The 22,960-nt window shown below is 43.9% G+C and overlaps 1 protein-coding gene across 1 annotated transcript in view; it reads left to right on the top strand.

Annotated features, from left to right (window-relative positions):
• Positions 1-1,396: 1,396 nt before the first annotated feature.
• The window catches only part of cicb (capicua transcriptional repressor b), a 39,632-nt gene continuing 18,068 nt past the window's right edge, over positions 1,397-22,960 (top strand). The window contains exons 1-2 of the mRNA XM_085366427.1: positions 1,397-1,475; positions 7,628-11,575. Of these exons, the coding sequence (XP_085222553.1) occupies positions 7,756-11,575 (3,820 nt within the window). The 5' untranslated portion in view covers positions 1,397-1,475; positions 7,628-7,755. The remainder of the gene's footprint in view (positions 1,476-7,627; positions 11,576-22,960) is intronic.

The following is a 22,960-nucleotide window of genomic DNA, read 5'->3' as shown; positions in this document are numbered from 1 at the left end:
AGTGCTCGGTGCACAGGTTCATCTCCACCACCAGCATCACTATCACCATTACCACCACCACCACTGCCTGCAAAGTTGCAAACACGGGGTTAGCCGAGTTTACGCCAGTCCACGCCCCCACAGTCCAGCTGGTGGCAACACTCGTGATGACTTCACCGCCGCGCGCGACCATTGGCCCCGAGACGCCGCGCACCTGTCCAATAGACTGCCGGTGAAGTGACGTCAGCCTGTACTAGTCCCGTTCACTTTAACAGTAGTGGGCAGGGCGGAGAGGGTGCCGACGTCAGAAGCCGCGCTGTGATTGGCTGAGGGCGCTGAAAATGAGCGTCTGTTGCTGAGAGAAAAAGGGAGAGCGGTTTGCGTCGGCTGCGCCACACAAACATCTGAGCAGCTCCTAAACTAACTTTCTGAAAACAGCGCACTGGTTTTCTGTGCTCCTTCGTTTTCACTCTTTGTGAGCAGCGATGACATAATAATGATAATTAAAGGCGAAAAAACACATTTTCGATGTGGGACCAACAGCGAGAGTAAAGCCGCGCTGAGGCGCTACTTTCCCGCTGCACCACACTGTTTGTGGATGAGCACAAACAGTTGATGCATTATCACCGTCTGCTCGGGGATGGCACTTGTGCTGTCAATTATGGTAAACATACTCCTTTTCAGAAGGGGAGGGGGCATTTGTGCCTTTCTATTGGCTCTGGGTCATTTGATCCCTCCTCTCGGCCCGCCCACATGCTGTTCCTATGGTTCCCAATCCTCTTATTGGATACTGTAAAGTTTGGGACAGGACACCGGTCTAGCTCAGCATCCACTTCACTATTCGCTAGTCCCCCCAGTCCGTCAAGTGGACTTTGACAGGCCGCCACACCCACTGATCTCTGGCGCCGATGCTGACTGGCTACTGTACATGTCAACGACCTCTCATTGGTCGGCTTGCCCAGCTGTTAGTGGTTCATTCACCATTTTGTGACTGTAGTGGAAAAGAAGAGCGATAGTTTTTATATCCTTGTTTGAGTTTCTGTGGGGGAAAGACATGTTTTGCGGAGGAAAAGTAAAGAGTGAGTCCGGCCCGCACAGCCACCACAGCCGACAGCCGAGGGATGTTACCATGAGTTACGCGAGCCTCCTCATCGGCAAAATAAGACCATAAATCTTTCTCTGGCCAGTGGTGAAAAGCTCTGTTTGGGTGAGTTGAAACTAAGTTGGCACACGGCAGTGAAGCTAAACTGACTTAAATTTTCCATTTTCAGGAGCTGCGAGTTACCACGACGCGAGAGCCAACTGCCAACGGTCGGTCGTTCGGTTGTTCCGCTACCGTGTGAAGAAATGGAGTGACAACGCGAGGAAGTATCGAGAGAAAGGGGAGGGGTGTGGGGGGTGTAACAGCCTAAAAACTTTCTGAAATGTTTTTACCGCAGTCCCACGGACACCCACGGAACATTTCAGCTCCGTTTCAGCTCCGTTAAAACGGCGAGGTTAGTGTGGAGTACTTTTTCCTTGACCTTAGTTTACGAGTTTTGCGTGGAGCAGCGCTAGCGTAGTAAAAAAAAGAGAGAGAGAGAGCGAGAAAGAAAAACAACCGACCTATTTGCGGCACTGCAGCCCAAATGTTTACTAACAGGCTCGCTCGGTGTTAAAAAAGCGCACTTTAGGAGGAAACGGATAACACCTACAGAGCGAATTGCACCCAGTTTTCCTGCGCTCTGACTCACGGTGCCATTATTTGGGTGCTGTATCCGCTACCGTTTGCGTACTACCACTACTACAACCACCACTACTACTAACGTTACTGAGCTGCTTACTAGAGCGAAACACCAAGACGAAAAAGATTCTGCTTCATTAATTTTTTTCCCAAGTTTTTTTTTTTTTAAATTAGAGTGACTGGCACCATTAAAAGGAAGCCTCCCCCGGAGTGGATACGTGCACTCCAGGCGTTGTAGTGAGTATTTGCATGCCAAGAATCGCTGTATAAGGAAGACTTGGGACCGTCTATAAGGGGACAATAAAGCGTCACTTGAAACCGGTTGTTTGTGTTTGTTACCGAGGACCGTGCAGCACGACAGACCGCCTGACTGTCTCGAGTCATAATACTCCTTTGACATTGTGTAGTACTCTCAGAGATCAGCTAAAAAAAAAGATGCACACCGTGTTTTCTCGTCTCTTCCATCGCCAACACTACACTTTTTTCTTTTTTTGCACAGCAATCCTGCAATCAGTGTCGATGCAACCTTGACATCTCTGACTAGGCAGTTTTTAACAGTTGTGTCATGTTTGTCTTTAAGTATTTTTTCAGTGGCAGGAATTGTGTTTACATTTTAGGTTCAGATTTCCTCTTTTTTTTATTTATTAATTGTTGCACTTGTGTGGCCCTGGTGCTGTATAGCTTGTTGAGCTGTTGGCCATTGATATGGCATTGGCAGTTCTGCCATTTGGTCCCAAACAGGACCAGTCGCCTGTGATCTATGCTCCAACCTTCCTTGCTGATCAATACGAGCCAGGATGCACAAATTTCAGCTCTCGTTGTTTCTTCTTTATTAGTCAGATATGTCATCCGCTAAACAGCTGCCGGTATTCATGCTACCTCACAATGGATGCGTCTGTATATAACGCACACACACACTTAAAATACCCTAACAACATATTTTTCTTTCTGTGTCAGTTGTCTGTTAAATCACTTCCCACACACTCATGAGCTCACAAACCACAGCATGAGTGTGCATAGCAGCAGAGAGATTTATCTTCTTTTCTTTTTTAATGTATTTTTTTTGGTGCTGTTTCATGTGAGACTGTGTTCTCCCCGGTGACCCAGTTAAGGGCAAAGGCTCCCTAACACGCTGAAGTGTACGAGGGCCACGGCACACTTCAGTATCATCATCACACGTTCCTCCTTCTCCCGCGTATGTCCCCGTCACTGCAGCCCCTGCGCCCGTACAGACACCCATAAAATGCTTTGAGGAGAGGGATGAGCTGCAGTGTGTGTATGTGTGTGTGTGTGTGTGTGCGCGCACGCGCCTGCTAACTACGTACACTCATACTGACATACGGTGCAAATGCAGTGCTGAACAAGGTGGACTCAACCTGAAGACCGCTGTATAAACTCTGACATTAGTGTAGTGTAAGTAGCTCTAATGCCACATGTCACATACACACACGTTTTGTGCCACGTTGTGTTGGGGCATAGGCTAAATTCTCTACGACTGACCGAAATAAACTGGCATCAAGGCAGATGTTTATTAGGATTTTATATTCCAGTAATAAACACTGTACAACTCATTTTATTTTGTAGTGTTGACACTGAGATGATGTCGACAAATGCCTTGTGTGTGTGTGTGTGTGTGTGTGTGAAATGGGTTCTTGGTAGCACCTATGTTTAAACTGTTCACTAAATTTTCTCTTTGCAAAAAAAAGTGAAGAATTTTCATCTCCAAATTCATTTCGTAAAAGCCTATTTATCCTTATTGTTGTTGTTTTTTCCCCCCCTCCTGCATACGTCAGTGTGGACAAGTGCTTGTACGACACAATGACTGTGTGACAATATATATAGGTCCAAGGGAGATTTTAACAGGGTATGCATGACTGCACGATGAATTCCTGAGAGAGCATTTAATGTGTGTGTGTAAAGTTTGGAGGAGGAGGAGGGGTGCATTATGGGCTCCTGTGTGTTTATTGGGAGAAACAGCAGCTTTTTGCAGTTTAAAGAGGAGTCCAGTCCAGCGCCGTGGAGACGCTGATTATCTGTCTGTTCAAGATTTACAGCAGCTTTAGATCAGACCAGCACATATTCTGCTATTAACCTGCTCTAACGCTGGAAGGTGGAGACCTCTTGAATTACCTAAATTATGACCGAGCTTCTCTCTCCGCTTCACCCAGATTCAGCATTATATTTTGTAGTCCTAATTTTTTGATTAACAATTCATGTTGAAAAGCAACACCCAGGAGGGGATGTTCTGAGTTTCTGGACATGTTTTTTTGGTATTGTGATAGTCTCTAGTAAACAATAAGAGTTAAAGGTCTGCCGTTATTTTCAGGTTAGGGGGTGCACGGCTGAGCGCGCAGTGTGTATGGTGCTTTTGATCTTTCAGCAAGGGATTAGGACATGTGAAACGTTCTTTTTCATTTATTTATGTGGTAACACAGGAATTATAGATGCGTCGTGCATAAATGTATATATTCTTTTTACAAATAAAATCATAGTTCAACATATCTGTGGTGTCTTTAGCAACATTTTTGTGTCATCTGGACATTTCAAATAAGATTTTGTGGAGTACAAGCATGCTTGAAGAATTTAACCCAATGATAAATAAATACACCCGTTGCAAACTTGCACCAAATATCTAACTCTTATGTCCCACGCTGAAACTCCTCTTCACTGCACATAATCTGCTCAGCTGTAGAGTCCCTTAAAAGTTACAGAATGTGAATACACACACATGCTTGCCACTGTCTTATCAGCCAAAGCCTAAAGCATTTTGGAGGGCCATTAGCATGACCAAACGCATTTTTCTGAGCTAAGATCAGATCCTCTCGAGTCATTTACCCAACTAGTCAGTCAGCCATTTGGCCCTCAGTCCTTCCTGTCTTTTCCAGTACTCCAGAGTATCTGTACTGGACCAGCATTCCCAGTATAGGCATCCGTGTCTAGTCTAATAAAGGGCAAACTTGGCCTGGGAAGGAACATTCCAGCAGTCTGAGATTTTTTTCTTTTTCTGGGATGAATGTTTTTTTAAATGAAAAATTTAAAACGACAAAGAGCTTTTTAGTAATTAGGGAGTGAGTAATGTATGTTTGCTTATACCGCCTTTTTATTAGGTTTTGTTTCTGGTGTGTAGTGCACAGTATTTTTGATAAATAAGGTGCATTAATTTCCCTTTGAAGCTGTCAAAGATCGGGATACGTTTACTCTGAAAACATCGAAGAAGTCTGGAAACATTTAATTTAAGCATAAAATAAACAGTGCTCGACTTCTTTTACATACACTTAGGAAGAGTTTTGTAGTTGATGGTAAATACAGTATGCAAAGATATAAATAGAGTGATATACTCAATCTGCATCTGCAGGAAGCCTCGCAGTTACAGTCCATGTGTTAACCTTCACACGTGGCACCCTTGCAGTGAAATAACCAACGTCAGTATCAGCATTTACAGAGGAAATTATGAAGATGTGATTATTTCACTTCTGTCCATCGATATGCAACATAATTACGAGAATGTGGAATAAATGGAAATTAAAGCCTGTTTGTACAATAAATAATGTTTTGTGTTGAGGGCAGAGGTCCAAATGCAGAGTCAGTGATGAGTGTGTGAAAGACTCAAGTTGTTTATTAGTCATTCAGGAAGAGATGCTTTTCTGCGCTGCAGGAAGTGGAACTGGTGTGTGTCATATTGGGTGTTGTTTTGGCAAACAGATAGTTAACAACAAAGGTCACCTTATTTGTGTGTGTGTGTGTGAGAGAGAGAGAGAGTAACAAACTTTTCCAGCATCTAGCACAGGAAGCCTGAATGTGTATGTGTAAGTTTGTATCTATTTGTGTGAATTCAGGCATTTGGTCATGTTTGTGAGCTGCTGAGCTCGATCGAGAGGAGCACATATACGCACGTCTGCGTACGAGTGTGTGTGAGACTGTTTGTGCGTGCCATTGTATTTAGCCTGTAATCTTGCATCAGTGAGTGTGCCTGATCCTGTGCCAGCCTTTTAATTTCTCTCATTTTGGGCATATCTTGCCATGGCAGATTATTCCAATTAAATTGTCTTTTTGTACAAATGTGTGTGTGTGTGTGTGTGTGTGTGTGTGTGTGTGTGTGTGAGTATCAGTGTGACATTGACAAAAGACGACTGTGAAAGACTGAGACATCGAGAAAGAGGGAGAGGGGAGAGAAAAAGAGAGGGGGGGCCAGCGAGTGCTAGAATGACAGTGGAAATTCCCAGTGACTATACAAGAACGGCCTAACTGAGCAAACATCCTAAGAGCCACATGCTCCAGCCTCTTTCTCTCTTTCATGTTGTTGGGTGACCTCACGCAGGCCACTGCCAGGCTTCTAGCTCCCGATGAAAGTCAGGAAAATTAAATGCTCGTTCCCAAGTTGATCACATGGCATCAAGTCTGTAACACTTGTCGTGAGAAAGCGGCCCCGTCGCACGTCGAAGTAGCTGAAGCGAGTATAGCAGAGATCTGTGTGCGACTCGAGTGCATTTATGTGTGCATTTAAAATTGACGAGATGAAGGCCTCATTGAAGACTTGTTCCTTCTTTTTTCTTTCTTTCTTTCTTTGCTGACCTTTTCTTTTAAATCACGCTCACTCAGACCTAACCAGAGTAAACATAGCTCTCAGACATGCTTGACCAGGATTACCTAGGCAGCGATCGCTCATAATCATCACAGTTTAAATCAGCTGGTATCATTAGTAATAAGCTAACTATTAAAAGGTCTTGAGAAGAATAAAAAGAGTGTTTGAGTAGGATTCAGACTGTTTTTGTTTGAGATGCCCTTCGAGTTTATATGTGTGTGTGTATATAACCCCCCTGATGAAGTCTTATCCTGGAGTTTTTTAGGTCAAATATGCCCATCCTGTGAGAGTAAAGGCATTTACAGAGACTGCCTTGGAGTGCTTTGATTATTAGTCTATAGGAGATTATTGATATTTAAAACAAAACCCACCATGTCCTTCATTTTAGTTGTTTTGAAATGTTGTCATTAATGTTATAATCGAGATTTTGTGTTTTGAGTGCACACACTCTGCAGGGATGTGGTGATATGTCGTCCTAAAATAACTAACGCTGTATCGGCAAAAAGATGACATTTACCGATGTCAGTGGCCGATGTTGTGTCACTGAGCTCACTTGTCACATCTGTATTCTGTTGAATAAATGTTCAAAGATAATATGATGATAAGCAGCTATTTATTTATAATTAAAATGCCTTTGTTCCTTTTTTGAGGTAATAAATATCAAAAACACAATACACAAAAAGAAGACAAATATTTTTATCGGCTGCCATACAAACTGTTATCTAAATCTTTGGTATCGGCCCACAGTTTTAGAAAACAGTGCATCCTTAAACTCTCGTTTATACACGTACGCTTTATGGACCAAAGTACGCCTACACATCAGGGCCCATTAATGCTCGACGTTGTTGCCCTCGCAAACAGAGCTGGACCACAAAAGTGACGTCACGTTGATGTCATTTCAGCCGGTCCTGCACTTCTTGATTTTTACGTTTTTTTGAAAGCCTTGCTGTCATCGAGTCAGCGCAGTGTTGGCGACTTTTACGCACAATGCACTTGCCAACCCTGCTCTGTACCTTTGCAAGAATACCACCTAACATTTAATGTCAAATTATCTACGTGGAAGAAATTTCATGAGCTGACCGGTTACAGTGCCCATCTTTTTGAGTTTATACACCTGTGGTAGCAGGAAAACCTGATTCCAGATTAAGATTAAGTACTTTTGTCCTTGTTGTTTATGTAGTTTATCTCGAATCAGGCATAAACTAGGAGAGTGAACAGACTTCAGATATTGAGCCAATGTGATAGCCAACATACTCTTAATCGTCATTTTTGTTCTCTGCACTTCTTGGTTATGAATATAATAAATGACCACTTGTCTTCTGCACCTCTTTTTTTCTTTTCAGATTCCAGTACAGAGGGAACAGAAAAAACGGGCAAAAGAAAAAGTGTCGGAAAACAAGGAGTGCTTTGGAAGTAGAAAAAAAAGGAAACGCCGTGCAATCTGCAGGACTTGGTGAGCAGTGAAGAAAAGATGAGGCCATTAAAGAAACACAGAGGGCGTTCTCCCCCGTTAACTAGAGGCAGAGGGGGGAGGAGGAGAGGGGGCTCTCAGCCTCCCCAAGAAAAGGACCCCAGAAGAGTCAAGAGGGAGACTCTTGTCAAAACCACACAAAGCACCCCTTCCAAACGCAAACACGGCCAACCCAACTCTGACAAGGAACCAATCACAAATAGCAATACCCCCATGAGGGAGGAGCCTACTGAACTGAGGAAACCTGTGGAGTCAGCTGAGAATGGTGGAAAGCAAGCAGAAGAAAAGACAGAAAAGGAGAAGATAGCGGGCACAAATGGAAACAGTACTATGCCCGCTGATTCTGTAGCATTTCCTACCTCTGCCCCAGCGCCACTCACCACAGCTACACCCTCTATAGCCACCAGTCACAGCCCCAGTTTAGGCTCAGTTTCTAGTAGGAAAACAGCCACGTTTAAGGCTCGTGTACCCAAAAAAAAATACACATATGAGCACTTTGCCAACAGTGCAAGTGTTACATCTACCATTCCTACCTCCAGCCCTGCTCTCGTAAATAACAGTTACTGCAATATCAACAGCAAAGTTAGTGATAGTGTTAATAGTCCCAATAACCATTTCAAGACTAGTAACAGTGTTAGTAATAGCATTAATAAAAGCACTAACAGTAGTACTAATAGTAACGCTACAAGTGGTATTAATAACATGAGCAGTAACAGTTGTGATGGGAGCCATACTACTTTTATCAATAGCAGTAATAGCATAAGTAACAGTTGCTCAGGTAATCAGCCATCAGTGCTAACTGTGGACAGTAAAGCTACAGAAGCAAACCATTTTGTCTCCATGGAGGATAAAACCCTCAGGACAGCAGATTCCCAGGAAAAAGCGTCCCAGTCTGGGGAAAATGAGCCTGAGGGGGCCCCGAACTCTGTGCGCTCCTCCTCCACGGATACAGCTAGTGAGCACTCGGCTGACCTGGATGTGATGGAAGCATCAGGACCAAGTCTTCATCAGAAGAACTACCACATCCCAGCTCCTCTACACAACTCACACCCTAAAGAGCCCAATCTGTCAGAGGGGCTAGCTGAAGCTCTGGCCAAAGGCATGAAGAACCAGAGAGTCCTGGCTCGCTGTGTCACAAGCGGTGGTGAGGCTGCGAATAGTGGACACTCACGCCCCCCGTCACATATTTTTAGACCAGGGGTGGTGCGTAGGGTGTGTGGGGGTACTGTCGAAGTTCAGCTCCAAGGAGAGGAGACCCTTGTAAAATATCCATTTCATAGTGGAAGTACAATGACGTCGTCAGGGACTGAGAGCACTGTGGATTTTATTTTAGATGCCCCCCCACCTGGCATGACACCTGTAGCTGTTGGGACCCAAGTGTGTGTGCCGTTTGGTGGGGAGGAAGGAGATTCTCTGTTGTACAGAGAGGGGATTGTTACTGAGGTGGACCCACACCCTGGTGTCTCATTTCCTTACCAGGTGCTCCTGAGTGAAAAAAAAGAAACTCTGGGTGGAGGGGCAATAGAGGAGAGAGAGAAAAGGAGCACAAGCAGCCAGGCTGTGTGGGTGTCCCGACAGAGCCTGAGATTACTCACTCCTCCTTGGGAGGTCTCACATTTAGATGGTGGGAGAGCAAAGGAGAGAGAGCGGGAGAGGGAACGGGAAGAGAGACAGCGGCGGGAGGAGATGGAGGTCGAGAGAGAGGTTTGCCAGCTGAGTATTGGAATGGGAGTGTTGGGAGGTGGAGTAAGGCTGGGTCATGGTTTTTCACATGGCGGGGTCATAGGAGGACATAACTATGGAACTGTACATCCACCCACAAATTCCTCCACTGGGACTTCTAGTGCCGTTACCAGCACAGGTCACGGATGCAGCGATAATTACTCTGATCAAGAAAGACAGAAAGAGCCAAACACACCAGAAGAAGATGTTGAGGTGTCTCGTTTTACACACACCGTTAGTCATAAGACAAATCCTGCAACCTCTCAGCACAACAGCATCCTCTGCAAGTCCAGCGGCTATCCTCCCTCCTCCCCCCACCTCTCTGTGGTGAGAAGCTTGGGACCCCCACACCTCTCCACTGTAGCTAGTCCTCAGCCAACTCCATCCCCAGCCTTACTGGGGTCTGAAATGAACAACACCACTTTAAACCTACCTCCATCCAAAACCACTCCTACTCAGACCCTTACTCCTACTTCTGGTGGGGGGTCCTCCTCTACCTCCTCACGCTCAAGGACGCCCCTTTCATTGGCTCAGCAGAAATACAAAAAGGGTGATGTTGTCTGCACACCTAATGGTATCCGTAAGAAGTTCAATGGTAAGCAGTGGAGGAGGCTGTGCTCCAGGGAGGGTTGTATGAAGGAGTCTCAGCGCCGAGGATACTGCTCTAGACACCTGTCCATGAGGACCAAAGAGATGGAGGCTGCAGGTGCAGAGAGGGGAGGAGGAGGAGGCAGCAGCTCAGGGACAGTCACCCCTTCTGACCTCCGGGGAAGAGCAAGCAGTGAGTTTGAGTGGGACGACACATCAAGAGAGAGCAGTGAGGCCAGCAGCAGAGGAGACTCCAGACCCCGACTGGTCCTCCCCTCCCTCCTCCCTCATGACCTGTCGTCACGGTTTGACTTTGATGAGTGTGAGGCTGCCACCATGCTGGTGTCATTAGGAAGCTCCCGCTCTGGCACCCCCTCCTTTTCTCCCATCTCCAACCAGTCACCCTTTTCCCCTGCCCCCTCTCCCTCGCCCTCTCCACTGTTCGGTTTCAGGCCGGCCAACTTCTCCCCGATTACGGCATCCCCGGTCCTGCAACATCGGAGGCACAGACAGCCCAGTGGCACGGGGGGAGGAGGGGGAGGGGGCAGTAAGGCATCATCCACATCTGGAGGAGAAAGGGAGAGACACACTTCAGGCGTCCAACCCACCTTACAGAGTAACCTTACGTTTACAGTCCCCATGAGCCCCAGTAAGCGAAAGCCAGATGCACCTCTTCCACCACCCCTGCCCTCACATCACCATGATTACACACCCAAAACAGAGCTGGATCCTGGCGACCATAACAGCTCTTTCAGAGTGCTGTCACCCCAAACGCCAGCTTTGCATTCCCGCACACACACTCCCACCTTCTCCCGACCCAGAGGAGTGACCACTCCCTCCTCCAGCAGGCCCCCTTCTTCCACTGCTGTCTCCCCTCCTCCTCTTCTGGTGTCCCCAACTCCTCCTTCTCCTCTCACTACTGACGGAGGGCCTCGTCGTGTGGTCCCTGTTTCCCAACAGGCCTTGCGGGACTCTCCTGTTATTGTGAGGAATCCCGAAGTCCCACTGGCAAAATTTACAGAGTGTCCCCTGGGAAGAGGAGGAGGAGGAGTAGGTGGTGTTGGAAATGAGGGAGGGAAGGAAAACAGTTTGTCTAAAGACATCACCCAAACCCACCTGACTACTCAGCCAGTTTCTGGCCTCCAGGTTCCTGTCCCAATTAACGCTGCTGCAGCCGCAGTACCTAATGGCACTGTCCTCTTACGGAGCCCAGCCCAAACTCTGGTGCTCGTGTCCCCAACACCTTCCTCCTTGCCCACCGCTGACACCCCTGCTACTGCGCTGCAGGCCCTGTCAGTTACTGTCAGCACAACCGTCACAGTTCCTGCTCCAAGTAGCACGGACAGCTGTGGGGAACGAGAAGAGAACAGGGGCGCAGGGTTTGGTGGTGAGGTCCAGCAGCCAGTTCCCTGTCACCCTTCCCCCACAGCTCTGCTGCCCCTGATCCTGCCAGCGGAAAGTCTTCACCCCGTCCCACGCAAGGACATCATCATGGGACGTCCAGGCACAGGTGAGAATTGGCGCAGATGTGTGGGTGTATTTTGTGTGTGAGGGAATAAGAAAAAGTAAGGGAAAGAGACATAAACTGCAAAATGCAGTTATTTCAACAATAGGAGGAAAAGAGATATGCGGATTAAATATGTTAATATTATCATTTAAGTTCAAGTCAATCATAAAGATACAGATTTATAGATTATTATTCAGTGAAAATAAACTGAAAAATGTTGTTTTATACTTTCTGCATGTTTCAAAATTCAAAGGTTAAGAGTTTAGACTTTCTTTAAAGGATATGTTGTGGTTTTCTAAATACAAATCACTTGAGTTAAACTTTATTCCAGCTTGATTCATATAATTCCTTCTCTGTATTTACAGTAAGAAAATTAACAAAATAGTATCCTATAGTTTTATTTTACTTAACAACCTTAGTATGATTTTTTTTTCTTGCAACCCTAGTATTGTGATGAACTCTCAATGCATAATTAGCACCATTTAGTTTAAATTTGTTTGCACATTTTCAGTAAAATTATTTTTTTTTTCTAATTCTCTCACTCTTTAAAAGGTATTCTTTTTAATCTGTGTGATTCTGTAGCATCAGTTGCTGACACACACAGAAAAAGTGTCGGCTGTGAATGGCCAGAGATGTGTTGTATACTGACGTTGAACCAGCATTTTGCAACCAGAACCCAATAATTATTTCACACAGAAAATGAGACTTGCAGTGAATGTGAAGCTAAATCTTGTGAAAAGTGATGATAGAATTTTTTTTGCATTATCTAGAATTCAGCTGAAACTGCTGCAAACACACACGCTCTCTCTCTCTCTCTCTCTCTCTCTCTCTCTCTCTCTCTCTCTCTCTCTCTCTCTCTCTCTCTCTCTCTCTCTCTCTCACACACACACACTGATTGAAATATACATTTATTTAAAATCTGTAATTCCAAAATTACATTCGTCTGTCAATTCTAATAGTAAATTGAAACGAAATAGCTTTGTATTTTGTATGTGTCTCTTCCTGTATATGTACGATATATATGTATATGCATATATAATCTATTTTTTCTATTTCGTTCATCTGAACAATCATCCATAAATCGATCATATTTCTTTTGAACAATGCTGCATAATGTTTTTCTGGTTTACATCATAACGTCCCACTCTCATAATCTGAGAGCAGATGACTGCCATGGTGCATTAGAGGGTTAGATTCACATGGACGTGCCACAACCTGGGTGTGCTGCTGCCCAGTGAAAGGAGCTCCTGTTAGCCATCATGCTGTTGTCCCATATGGCTATCTCGATTTGTCTGTCCACCATCCTCACTTCTGCTGGTAACACTAAACTAAGTGCTAAAGCTGGTCACATGATCCGTGTAAGCTCTGGAGCGAGCACATATGAAACACCAGGTCAGGACTAGACTTGTTCCAGGAGTCACTGCTGATGACTATAAATTCACTACGGTCACTAAAATCACTAGTCAGCACTCAGTGCAGGTAATGAACTCTGATCCTTTGTGGTACCTCTAAGCAAAGGGAGTTTGGTGTATTTTCTAGCGTGTTTTACATGCTGTATGATAATTGCATGTTGCACACAGACATTGTTATGAAAATAGGGAAATTAGCAAAAACAATATTTAAATTGTTCTTGGTTTGGATTTCGCTTGCAAATGCGAATAGGGCAAAAATAATTTCTGTGTGCTAATGTTAGAAAAATGCAAAAGAAGCTCATGGACACATGTGGTTCGCTGTTCTTGTGAGGTCTATAAGGAATAAACTCTATGTCATACAGGATTAGTGTGGTTTGTACCAGAAAGTGTTATATTCCCAGTCATAGACAGAAACTTTAAGTTATACCTCGCTAAAGCCAGGATACAGCACAACAGCACTGATTTGTTTGATTAAAAAGGTATACAAAAGAACGGGGAGAAATAAATGTTGTCACAAGCTGCACACGACATTAACAATTAAAAGCGGGTATGGAGCATGTGGGCTCGATGAGCAGTATGTAGGCCAGTTATAGACTCTTTCCCCCAACTTGTCTTTTATTTAGTCTTTTAAAAAGAGAGAATGAGAATGAAGGAGGCCTCAGTAAAGACGGCAGAATCCTTTTTTAAAAAAAAGCTCAACTGAAATGCATGTTTTGTCTAATTGTTTCTCCTGTTTATTTTTATGAAAAACTCTGACCATTGTGCTTATTATAAGTGCACGTGTGATGTTGACTTCCTGACCCCAGCAGCTGTTATTCTAACTCACTACAAACTATTTCCACTAGCTCTTGCTGTGTGTATGTCCATGCGCTTGTTTGTTTAACAGTGACTCATGTAACAGTATAGCGAAACAAAGTGCGAGCAGCTTTTTTGGACAGGAGTACTGAGGTGGCTCGACTCTAATGTGTGTAGGATATACTCTGTAATTTTCAGTATGTTGTGTGGGAATATTATGGAGTATTATGGAGTACGTGTGTGTGCATACGTGTATGAGAAAGCATTATTCATCAGCTGTTGAAACTAAAAGCTTACTTTTCCGTTGTGTTATATATGGACACGTACTATCAGTAAGAGTAATTCACTTCACCGGGGCCTCTTGCCCTCACCACTGTTCAGACCTTCAGGAGTGTGACAGAGAAGTGGACAGGGAAGGGAGCGCTGTCATTTTGAGTACGGTTCGTCCTCAGATCCCCTTTTTTGCAGCTGAAGGGACGCCGGATGAATGAATAGGCTCTCTTTGTGTGAGTGCACGCACACTCGGCTGTGTGCGCGCGAGGATGTTTTCTGTAGAGTCAGAAAGGGTGTGTGAGCTTTTGCATATGGCCGTAGGAGAGTGTGAAATACAACAGGGAAAAAAGGTGCGCGTTTATGTGTGTGTGTGTGTGTGTGTGTGTGTGTGTGTGTGCACGCAATCACACGTTTTGCGTGTTTATAATTTGCAAGTACATGTAGGTGTTAGTGTATTCTCATCAGCTTGGAGAATACGAGCAGTTGGTGGAGTTTTTCAGATAATTTTAAATATTGTTTTGTGAATTTGTTATTATTAAAAAGGTGTCGGATAATTTTCCTGTTTTGGAGTCATGGGGAATTGTTTCACAAACGCTAACAGGCACTCTAAACCCTTTGAAAAAAAATAATGTTGACACTCTTCAGCTTCTACTATATTAGCATGATAAGTATGTGAGTATTTGGGTGATAGTATTAGCAATGATGTGGAGTATCAGTATTGTTATAAATTAGCTTGTATTTATAGCAAACCATACTCACACCTGTTAATAAGGTGGCGGAAACATCCTCACTGAAATCCTCATCCTTATCGAAATTCTCATAGATGGGTTACTAACTCAGCAGTGACAACATGTTACAACTGTTTCACGCCCTGAAATGTTTTAGGCCATTAAAAGAAAATAATATGTTAAAAGCTACAGAAGATTAAAAAAACTTTAGATTGATTAGGACTGAACTAAAATTCTGCACCGTAAAAAAAAAAAAAATCCTAAAAAAACAGTAACATTCCGGCAGCTGGGGCGCCAAAATAATACCAGAAAATAACAGAAAATAACTTTCTCATGAAAATACGGTTATTTTCAGTAATGACAATACAGTTTGTTGCCCTAATTTTACATGGGATTTTGCCTTTTTCAAGTGCTTTTAAGCATTAAATTAGGAACATTTTAATATGATTAAACAATGAAATTACCTATAAACAAGGTCAATGAATGCGGCAATATGAATAATAATACTTAAATGTACAGAAATATACAGTTAACAGTTGGTTTAAATAGTAATGGATTGCATTCATATAGCGCTTTTTGAGACCCTCAAATTCCACTTTATAATTCCCCTCTGGCCATCACCAGTAGGTGGTAGGTGAAGTGTCTTGCCCAAGGACACAAGGACCGAGAGTGTCCGAGCCAGGGCTCGAACCGGCAACCTTCTGATTACAAGGCGAACTGCCAACTCTTGAGCCACGATCGTCCTAAACAACAATAATAATAATAATTATTTGATGTAAAAACAGTTTATAAGAATCATTTTATATATTTTTCCATAGCATTACATTTGAATTTAACAGTTCAATCTTCAAATAACGGACAACTAGTTGTGAGATTATGATACATTTGTGAATGTATTTTAACAATCTAAATATACATATGTACAGACAAATACATTTAAAAAACAAGAAAGTTATGTTTTATTACATTTACAGTGATTTTACATTAACTTACATTTGAAATGTAAAATCACAGTCTATTTATGTGAATTTAATGATATTCTAGAAGAACAGTACAAAACTGTAAAATACACAGTAAAATACTTTTACATTACTTTTTTACAGTGTGTGAAAAACCTGATACTTAAGCTGCCGCTACTATTAAATAATATCAAATCTAGCATCCCTTAGATCATTTACTCAAGTGTATAGTTAGTGTGTAAAAATAGAAAAGATCAAAGGGACAATACATGCAATTACTTTATTGGTAATCAGTCCTGTCTTCTCTGCAGTATAATCCTGCACACACGCATCGGTAGGTTGTGTTTTCATTAATTCACTCTGAAATAACACAGCAACGCCCTGCCGCGGGTAAGCTGACACTGTGATGTACTTTTTAAGACGAAGCTGCATATGTTCCCTGTGTGTGTGCGTGTGTATGTGTGTGTGTTTCACCATCTATGAGGTGCTAATGAGGCTTTACATTGTCGTGTCTTTTTAAGCACCCCTGTAACTTCCTGCAACATAAAAACAACAACAACAACAAAAAGCTATTAAACAAACCGTCTGAAAAGGTAAAGGACAAGAGCCGCCTTCTTCTTCTTCTCCTTTTTTTTAAAAATGGTGTCACATGTGTATTACATGCAGTGTGTCTGTGTGTGCGCACATCTATGAGACAGACTAACAAAGTGTCAATCACTGGGTACCGGATATGATGTGTGAGCGCTAAATGTCTGTTGCCATGGCAACAAAGCAAACATCACACTGATGTAGCTTGTACATAACACAGAATATTCACAAATAGAAAAGGCAGTCCCCCCCTTTTTCTGTGTGTGTGTGTGTGTGTGTGTGTGTGTGTGTGTGTGTGTGTGTGTGTGTGTGGCACGTGTGCTTGTGTCCCTTTTCTCTGAGAGAAGAAGAACTTCAGCAGGCTCACGTGTTTTTACTCTCTAACGTGTTACTAACGGCTCCTTCTTTCTTACATCTCGGGCATCTTTAGTCAACATTCTCAGGAAATGGAAACAATCTAGGATAGCTGGAGGGGGTTTCCTTTAATTCAGGCGTGTAAAACTCATTTTATTTTATGGGCCACATACAGACTAATCTGATCTCAAGTGTGCCAGACCAGTAAAACCACTGCATAATAAACTATGAAAATAAAGCCCTCCATATTGTTCCCTAGGTGTAAAGAAATGCTCTCAGAATACAGCAGCAGCTGCTTCCTCATCTTCTGCTGTTGTCTGTAATTTTGAAAGTTGTCTTAAAATCAGCAGAAAATACGTGACTTTTTATATTTAATGAAAGTTGTAGCCTTCTTTAGTGACGACTTTCATCAGTTCAGCTCTGAAGTCGGTGAAGAAGATGTTTATGGTGGGTTTTTTGTGTATTTGTTCTCTTGTGTCCAGATCACTAGTTCCTCTCTTCTCTATACGACCATGTAGTGAAACTACCTCTCTGTGCAGACTCATTGTAAGCATGAACGTTTTCTTAAAGAGCACCTTTAATTATTAGATTTATATTTGAATATTATTTATATGTCATTATTCCTCAGCATTTTTACCAAATCTTCATAATTCTTTGTCTCAGTGTCACATGCACACGCAGTTTGTGCAACATGGAGTAAACATGTCACACTCCCTTAAGAACACGTGAATACACTTTTTTGCACTGCTGTTCTGCACTTCGATGCATCTTTTTGACGTTCGCCCGCCTTCGTCTATCTCATTTTTGATTTTTTTTCTAAACAATTATGAGACTTTTTTTTTAACCCTTTGCTCCATCGCATTGCAGTGGCTTCGCTTCCCCTCCTTTTACACTTCGCTCTCTTCATCCTGGTCTACCCGGATACGGATACCCGGGAATAACATCCCCACTCCCTCCCGTCCCTGCTTTACGTAACGCTTAAAGCCCTGCATATCCTCCCTGGCCATGGCAACAACCACATCTGGATCACGCAGCCCATCTAGACTGGCACCAAAGCAAATGTGAAGCCCTCAAGACTTACCACAAAAGTCATGTGCAGTCATAATCCTGTTTCCTGATGGACTTTGGGGAGATTCTCAAAATGCATTGGTGCACTGGGAGTTTGTAGTCTGAGGTGGCTCCAAGACTTTGAATGCATGTAAAGTTGGAGCGATATTGAGATTTGTTACTGCTTCTTTAAGGTTTCTGTCAAACCCACATTCATTATTCTTTTCAGGTGCTCCTCATATGACAAAGTTTACAACGAGTTTGTAGTTTCCTTCACAATTTCTTCTCTGTCCTTCATCCCACTCTCCTCCTCTCCTTTCCCTTTGCATCTCTACTTCCACAGTCTATGCACTTGCTTTCTGGTTTGTTAGCCATTTATCTGCAGGCTAGTAGTGCCCCCAGATGGTCAGACACATACATTACAAGTTCCCTCACTCGGTTGATGGAGGGATCTGGGTCTTAACTTCGTGTTTCACATATTTTTCCTGCTGCTCATCATTTGATGTTGGTAGCAGTGTTAATGAGTCTTGTAGAGCCTTTTGCATTGATTCTATTCAATTCCCTAATGTGTGTCATTCATCAAAGTAATCACTGAACATAATCTGTAGTCACAGTTTTTTTTTTTTTTTGTCTAACTTTCAATGAAACTGGAACAAAATGAGGAGCGAATCAAGCATCTTAAGAAAGCCCCCACAGAGCCGTCCCTCCTGGTATCCGTATGCCACATAACAGCGATTGGTTTATTTTAATGCAATAGGTGGTGATGGTCAGTAGTAGAGTTGTGACCGCGGGCGACATGGAGAACCTGTGCCCAACATAGCTGTTGCCATGGTAACTGCAAAAGACTGGTGGATCGAGTTATAATTGGACGGAGCAAAATGGTGGGTTGTGGGAGGGAGAGACAGAGGACAGGGGTGGAAGATGAATTAAGGGATGAGAGAGATGGGATGGGAAGAAGGAGCGAAGGCGGTGCTCCGCCTGCACAGTGCCAGTGTAGGTAAAGACGAGGAGGAGGAGGAGGAGGAGGAGGAAAAGTTTCTCGTGTGATGTCACGAGGCGTTTGACAGATGTAATTGGGGGGTAAAGGCATGCACACATATGCACATGAAAAGCATGATGTCTGTGAGAAGAGACAGCACATGAAAGCTGCTGAACACCTACACAGATACTGCACCGCCAGCACAGCAGCAGGGAGAGATGGTGAAGCCAAGCTTTAGGGGAATTTCTCTTTTACTGTTTGTCTTCACACCTTCTATCTTAGTCTTACCAGTCTGCACCACTTATCTCTTGTTTTATGTGACTAAGTGCTAAAATTCTGTGGTTTCCCACCGTGTTGATTTCGCCTCCCTTGCATATGCAGCTTCTTGTGCACGCGATCAACTGATTTTCTTATCTGCACATCTTTTGCTCTAAAAAGGTATGACGGCCAGAAACCGTTAATCTACTTTTGTGCAAATACATGTGCAGTATTATTACAACACTAAGTGAACTGGAATTGTGCCGTACTCAGACCAGGATAAAGGAAAAACCCATTATTCCGCTCTGAATAATTGGTCAGTTGCAGTTCCAGTTATGTTTACCCAGGGTTGCAACCACTGAACAGCCACAGCAATCTTTCATCTCCACCCCTAACCCTCTTTCACTCTTTTTTCCTTTTCATTCTCTGAGCCAAGCTGTCCAGCATCCCCTCCTTAACACACCATGTTTGCTTGATTGACTTGTTGAGAGTGCAGTGCAGTTGATAAGCTTTAGTCTCTTAGTCTGTGTCAGTGATTAAAGTTTTGTATTTTCCAATTACATTTTATTTATGTTTCATTCTGAATGTTTTGAATTCAGGTCAGTTTCAGTTAGTTTCCAAAGTGGTTTTGCTTGTTTCAGTTTAGTTTTTACTGCTTAGTTTTAGTTCAGTTTTTGTTAGTTTTTCTATGTAATTTCTAGTGTTTTTAAAGATTATTATATTGGACGTGTGCCCCAGGGATAGGTATTATAATACAAGCCCAAGACTTTACAGAAATAGTTGATTTGGTCATGTAGACCAGCGGTCCCCGGGCCTCGGACCGGTACCGGTCCATGAGTCGTTTGGTACCGGGCCGCGAGGGTAGAGGCTCAGGTGTGAAATGTATGGTTTTCAGGGTTTTTATCGGTTTTCAGCGTTATTTTGTTATTGTTTTTATCGTTAACTCGGTTTTCCTGGGTCTTTTCACGTGTGTTATGAATAAATCTTCTTTTTCGGTACCAGTACTAGTTTTATTTTGTTGTATTTATCCGCGACACCTTAAAGGCCGGTCCGTGAAAATATTGTCGGGCATAAACCGGTCCGTGGCGCAAAAAAGGTTGGGGACCGCTGATGTAGACACTCTGATTCTAAATAAATGTGTCCATAAAATACTCGTCAAACAAGTTGTGCTTTTCAGATGTGACGAAAGACTAAAAGTAAGGAAATGTCCTCAATACCCTTGAGTTGCAAACATTTCCAAATACTCTTATAGAAGTGTAACCCAGGACTTAGAGGGTTAACTTTTTTACTACTAAGGGCAGCTGCTGCCAGTGTGTCTCTCAGCCTTATTGGTCAGGTCTCAAGCTCCCGATGTGCTGACTGGCTGCTGGTGATAAATTCAGTCCCTCCCAGTATTGTATTTGTCTTATGGAACCATTAAAAAGGCTGAGAAGCAGTTCTTGCCTCAGTGAGAACCCACATCACAAATACCCATCCTCTTTCTATCTGTCTCATCAGTATAATGTCTATAAAATCTATTTAAATGCTTCCCCTTTGTCTGCCCCATCTCAGGCCTCTCACACCCTTCCTCCTTTTGAAAGAAGTTCTGTTTTCACAAGTTGTTTTCTCTCCACCCCCCATACCTCCCCCCCCCTCTCTCTCTCTCTGGCTCTCCTGCTGAAAATGACTCTCAGTCTATTTTTACCCTCTGGTCCTCTCCAATGTTAGTCTGTTCCACCCATTTTTTCCTCTCTTTCTAACCAGTCCTGCTCTCCTGTTTTCAATTCTCTTCTTCTTTTCTTTCACTTTTCCTCCTTGTCCCTGTGAGTGTTGCATCAGAACATTTTTAATTCTGTCTTGGAGGAGGCACATTTGCATGATGAAGAGATGGAAAATATTTGAAGAGCTTTTTATTGGGGAAAATTGCACCACTTGCCTCGTGGCTCTTGGCTGTGTTTCTGAAAGCAAACGTGTAGCATCACCAGAAAATGGTTATATGTATTTCAAATTCCTTTTTCGAATGATTTATATTTCTAACTTGTAATGACCCTGCATGCTTATCTAGGTTTATTGGGTGAGGGTATGCATTGCAATCTTGACCCCAAAGTCCTCATCAGAGTCCACCCCCTGTGCAGATTCCCTAGAGAGACCGAAGCAGCGTGACAGGTAAAGCGCAGATAGCACACTAGCGCCTCCCTGCATGTGTGGTCTTTTTGTGTATTAAAACTGGAGCCGAGCATTAGTAAGGGGGCGGAGCTTCTCTAAATTCTGTTAAGCTATCGGTTGGCCTACATCTGAGTGTCGGCGTTTGATACGCGCTTTCACCCACCACTCAAGGTTTACTACGACTCCTCCACCAATGAAAGAAAGAAGCACAAAAATACTCACTTTTGAGGCCTTACACGGACTCCAGCTCGTGTTCCCATATCGATACAGTGAAAATATTTACTATTATTGAGTATTTTAAAGAAGCTTCGAGATTAGAGGGAGAAGAGGTTATAGTTGTAACGCCGGGTGTAATTTGCATATGACTGGCATTCCAGCGCACCCTTCCGCCAATCAGCGTGCGCGGCGGGTAGATGACGGTTCGACGCCAGGGCGAATAGCCGAATAGTATTCGCCCAGGGGGGGCGGGACAAGGCTGGGCGAGGTTGACAGGACGAGAAGGGGAGGGGTACGAGTACAGGAGGTGTGTGGGGGGGGGGGGCAAGCAGCCTAGTTTACAACAAGAGGAAGAGGAGGGAAAGAGAAAGAAAGGGCCAAGGCTTACGCGCGAGAGAGAGCGAATGAGGCAAAAATAAGGGAGTAAACTCGGGCTGGGAGGTGTGGAGATGTGATACAAGGACTTTTCTGGGCCAAAACAACACGAGTAACAGCAAGTAGTCAGCGGACTGGACGGTGTGCGCGCCGATGTCGTCCGCACGAAGTGGCTAGCTAACCTGCTGCAGACAGACCGACCTCTCAAACGGCTATCACCCAGCGTCGCGGGGTTTAAAGCCCCCACCTCCTTCCACCACCCCCCGCCGTGTTCTGGTCCTGTACTGGGGGGGGGGGCATCTACAACCGGTCACTCTTTTGCTGCCTCGAAAGCTTGATCGAGGAGGAGTAAGAAAAATACAACAGCAACTGCGATTCATCTCACCCCCCTCCCCTCCTTCCTTTTCTCCTCGCTGACTTGAGCCAGGAGTCCTCACCGTGGTTGCTTTCATCGCTGTGTTGTAGTCTCATCAGTTGCTAGCTAACGTCAGGTTTGTGGCCAGATTCGTCAGGCAGGATAGGAACTGCTAAATCGGAGACAGTACAGGTGGTTTTCTCGGTAATCAAACTGATGGATAGCGGGATTGTGAGCGCAGGGTGATGGATGAATGCACCAGATTTACGGTAACGATGTCTTCTTATGAGTGGGAACAAATACAACTAGTTCGGTGTTTCTTTTATAGGTGTTAACTGAATTGCCTGGTTAAAACAGGTGGATATCGTAATCCCGAGGGGGGTGGGGGGCATATATCAGAGAAACAAGTTTCGGAGTAATGCACTTAACAGACAGTGTTATATTTGATGTCAGTACATTTGAAAATAGGATTTTATAGTTGCGACATGAAAATAATTGCGTTTCTTTTGCCCGTGTCTGTGCGGCGGGTGCACGACCAGGGGCGTTCCCGAGAGGTTGGTCCAATTTGGAGCGGTGCACTTGAGGCTCCGGTTATTGCAAGAGGCAGCTAAATTTGCCGTGATTTCTTTACCCCCCCCTCTTTTTCTTTTAAAATGCCCGAATCAGCAAGTGTTGAAAGTCGGTGTTGAGGGAAACGGCGAACACTTGGACATTAAGCAGATTCACAGTAGTTGGAAATAGAAGAATCACTTGAGCTGTGATCAGCCCACTTTGCTTGTTGGAGCGCTGTTTTACCCTGATCGATACGGCGCTCTGTAGCTGTGCGAGTCCGGGACTTCATGTGCTTCTCAGTACCTGCCGAGCCCCACCTGCCCAAAACCGTGTAGTAGCGCAGAGCACGTTT

Source organism: Diplotaxodon limnothrissa, linkage group LG11, assembly GCF_057381915.1.
Source record: "Diplotaxodon limnothrissa isolate DT_005_m linkage group LG11, D_limnothrissa_male_GT1.1, whole genome shotgun sequence".
Lineage (NCBI taxonomy): Eukaryota > Metazoa > Chordata > Actinopteri > Cichliformes > Cichlidae > Diplotaxodon > Diplotaxodon limnothrissa.
Note: the sequence above shows the minus strand (reverse complement) of the source record. Positions and strands in the feature narration are given on the sequence as shown.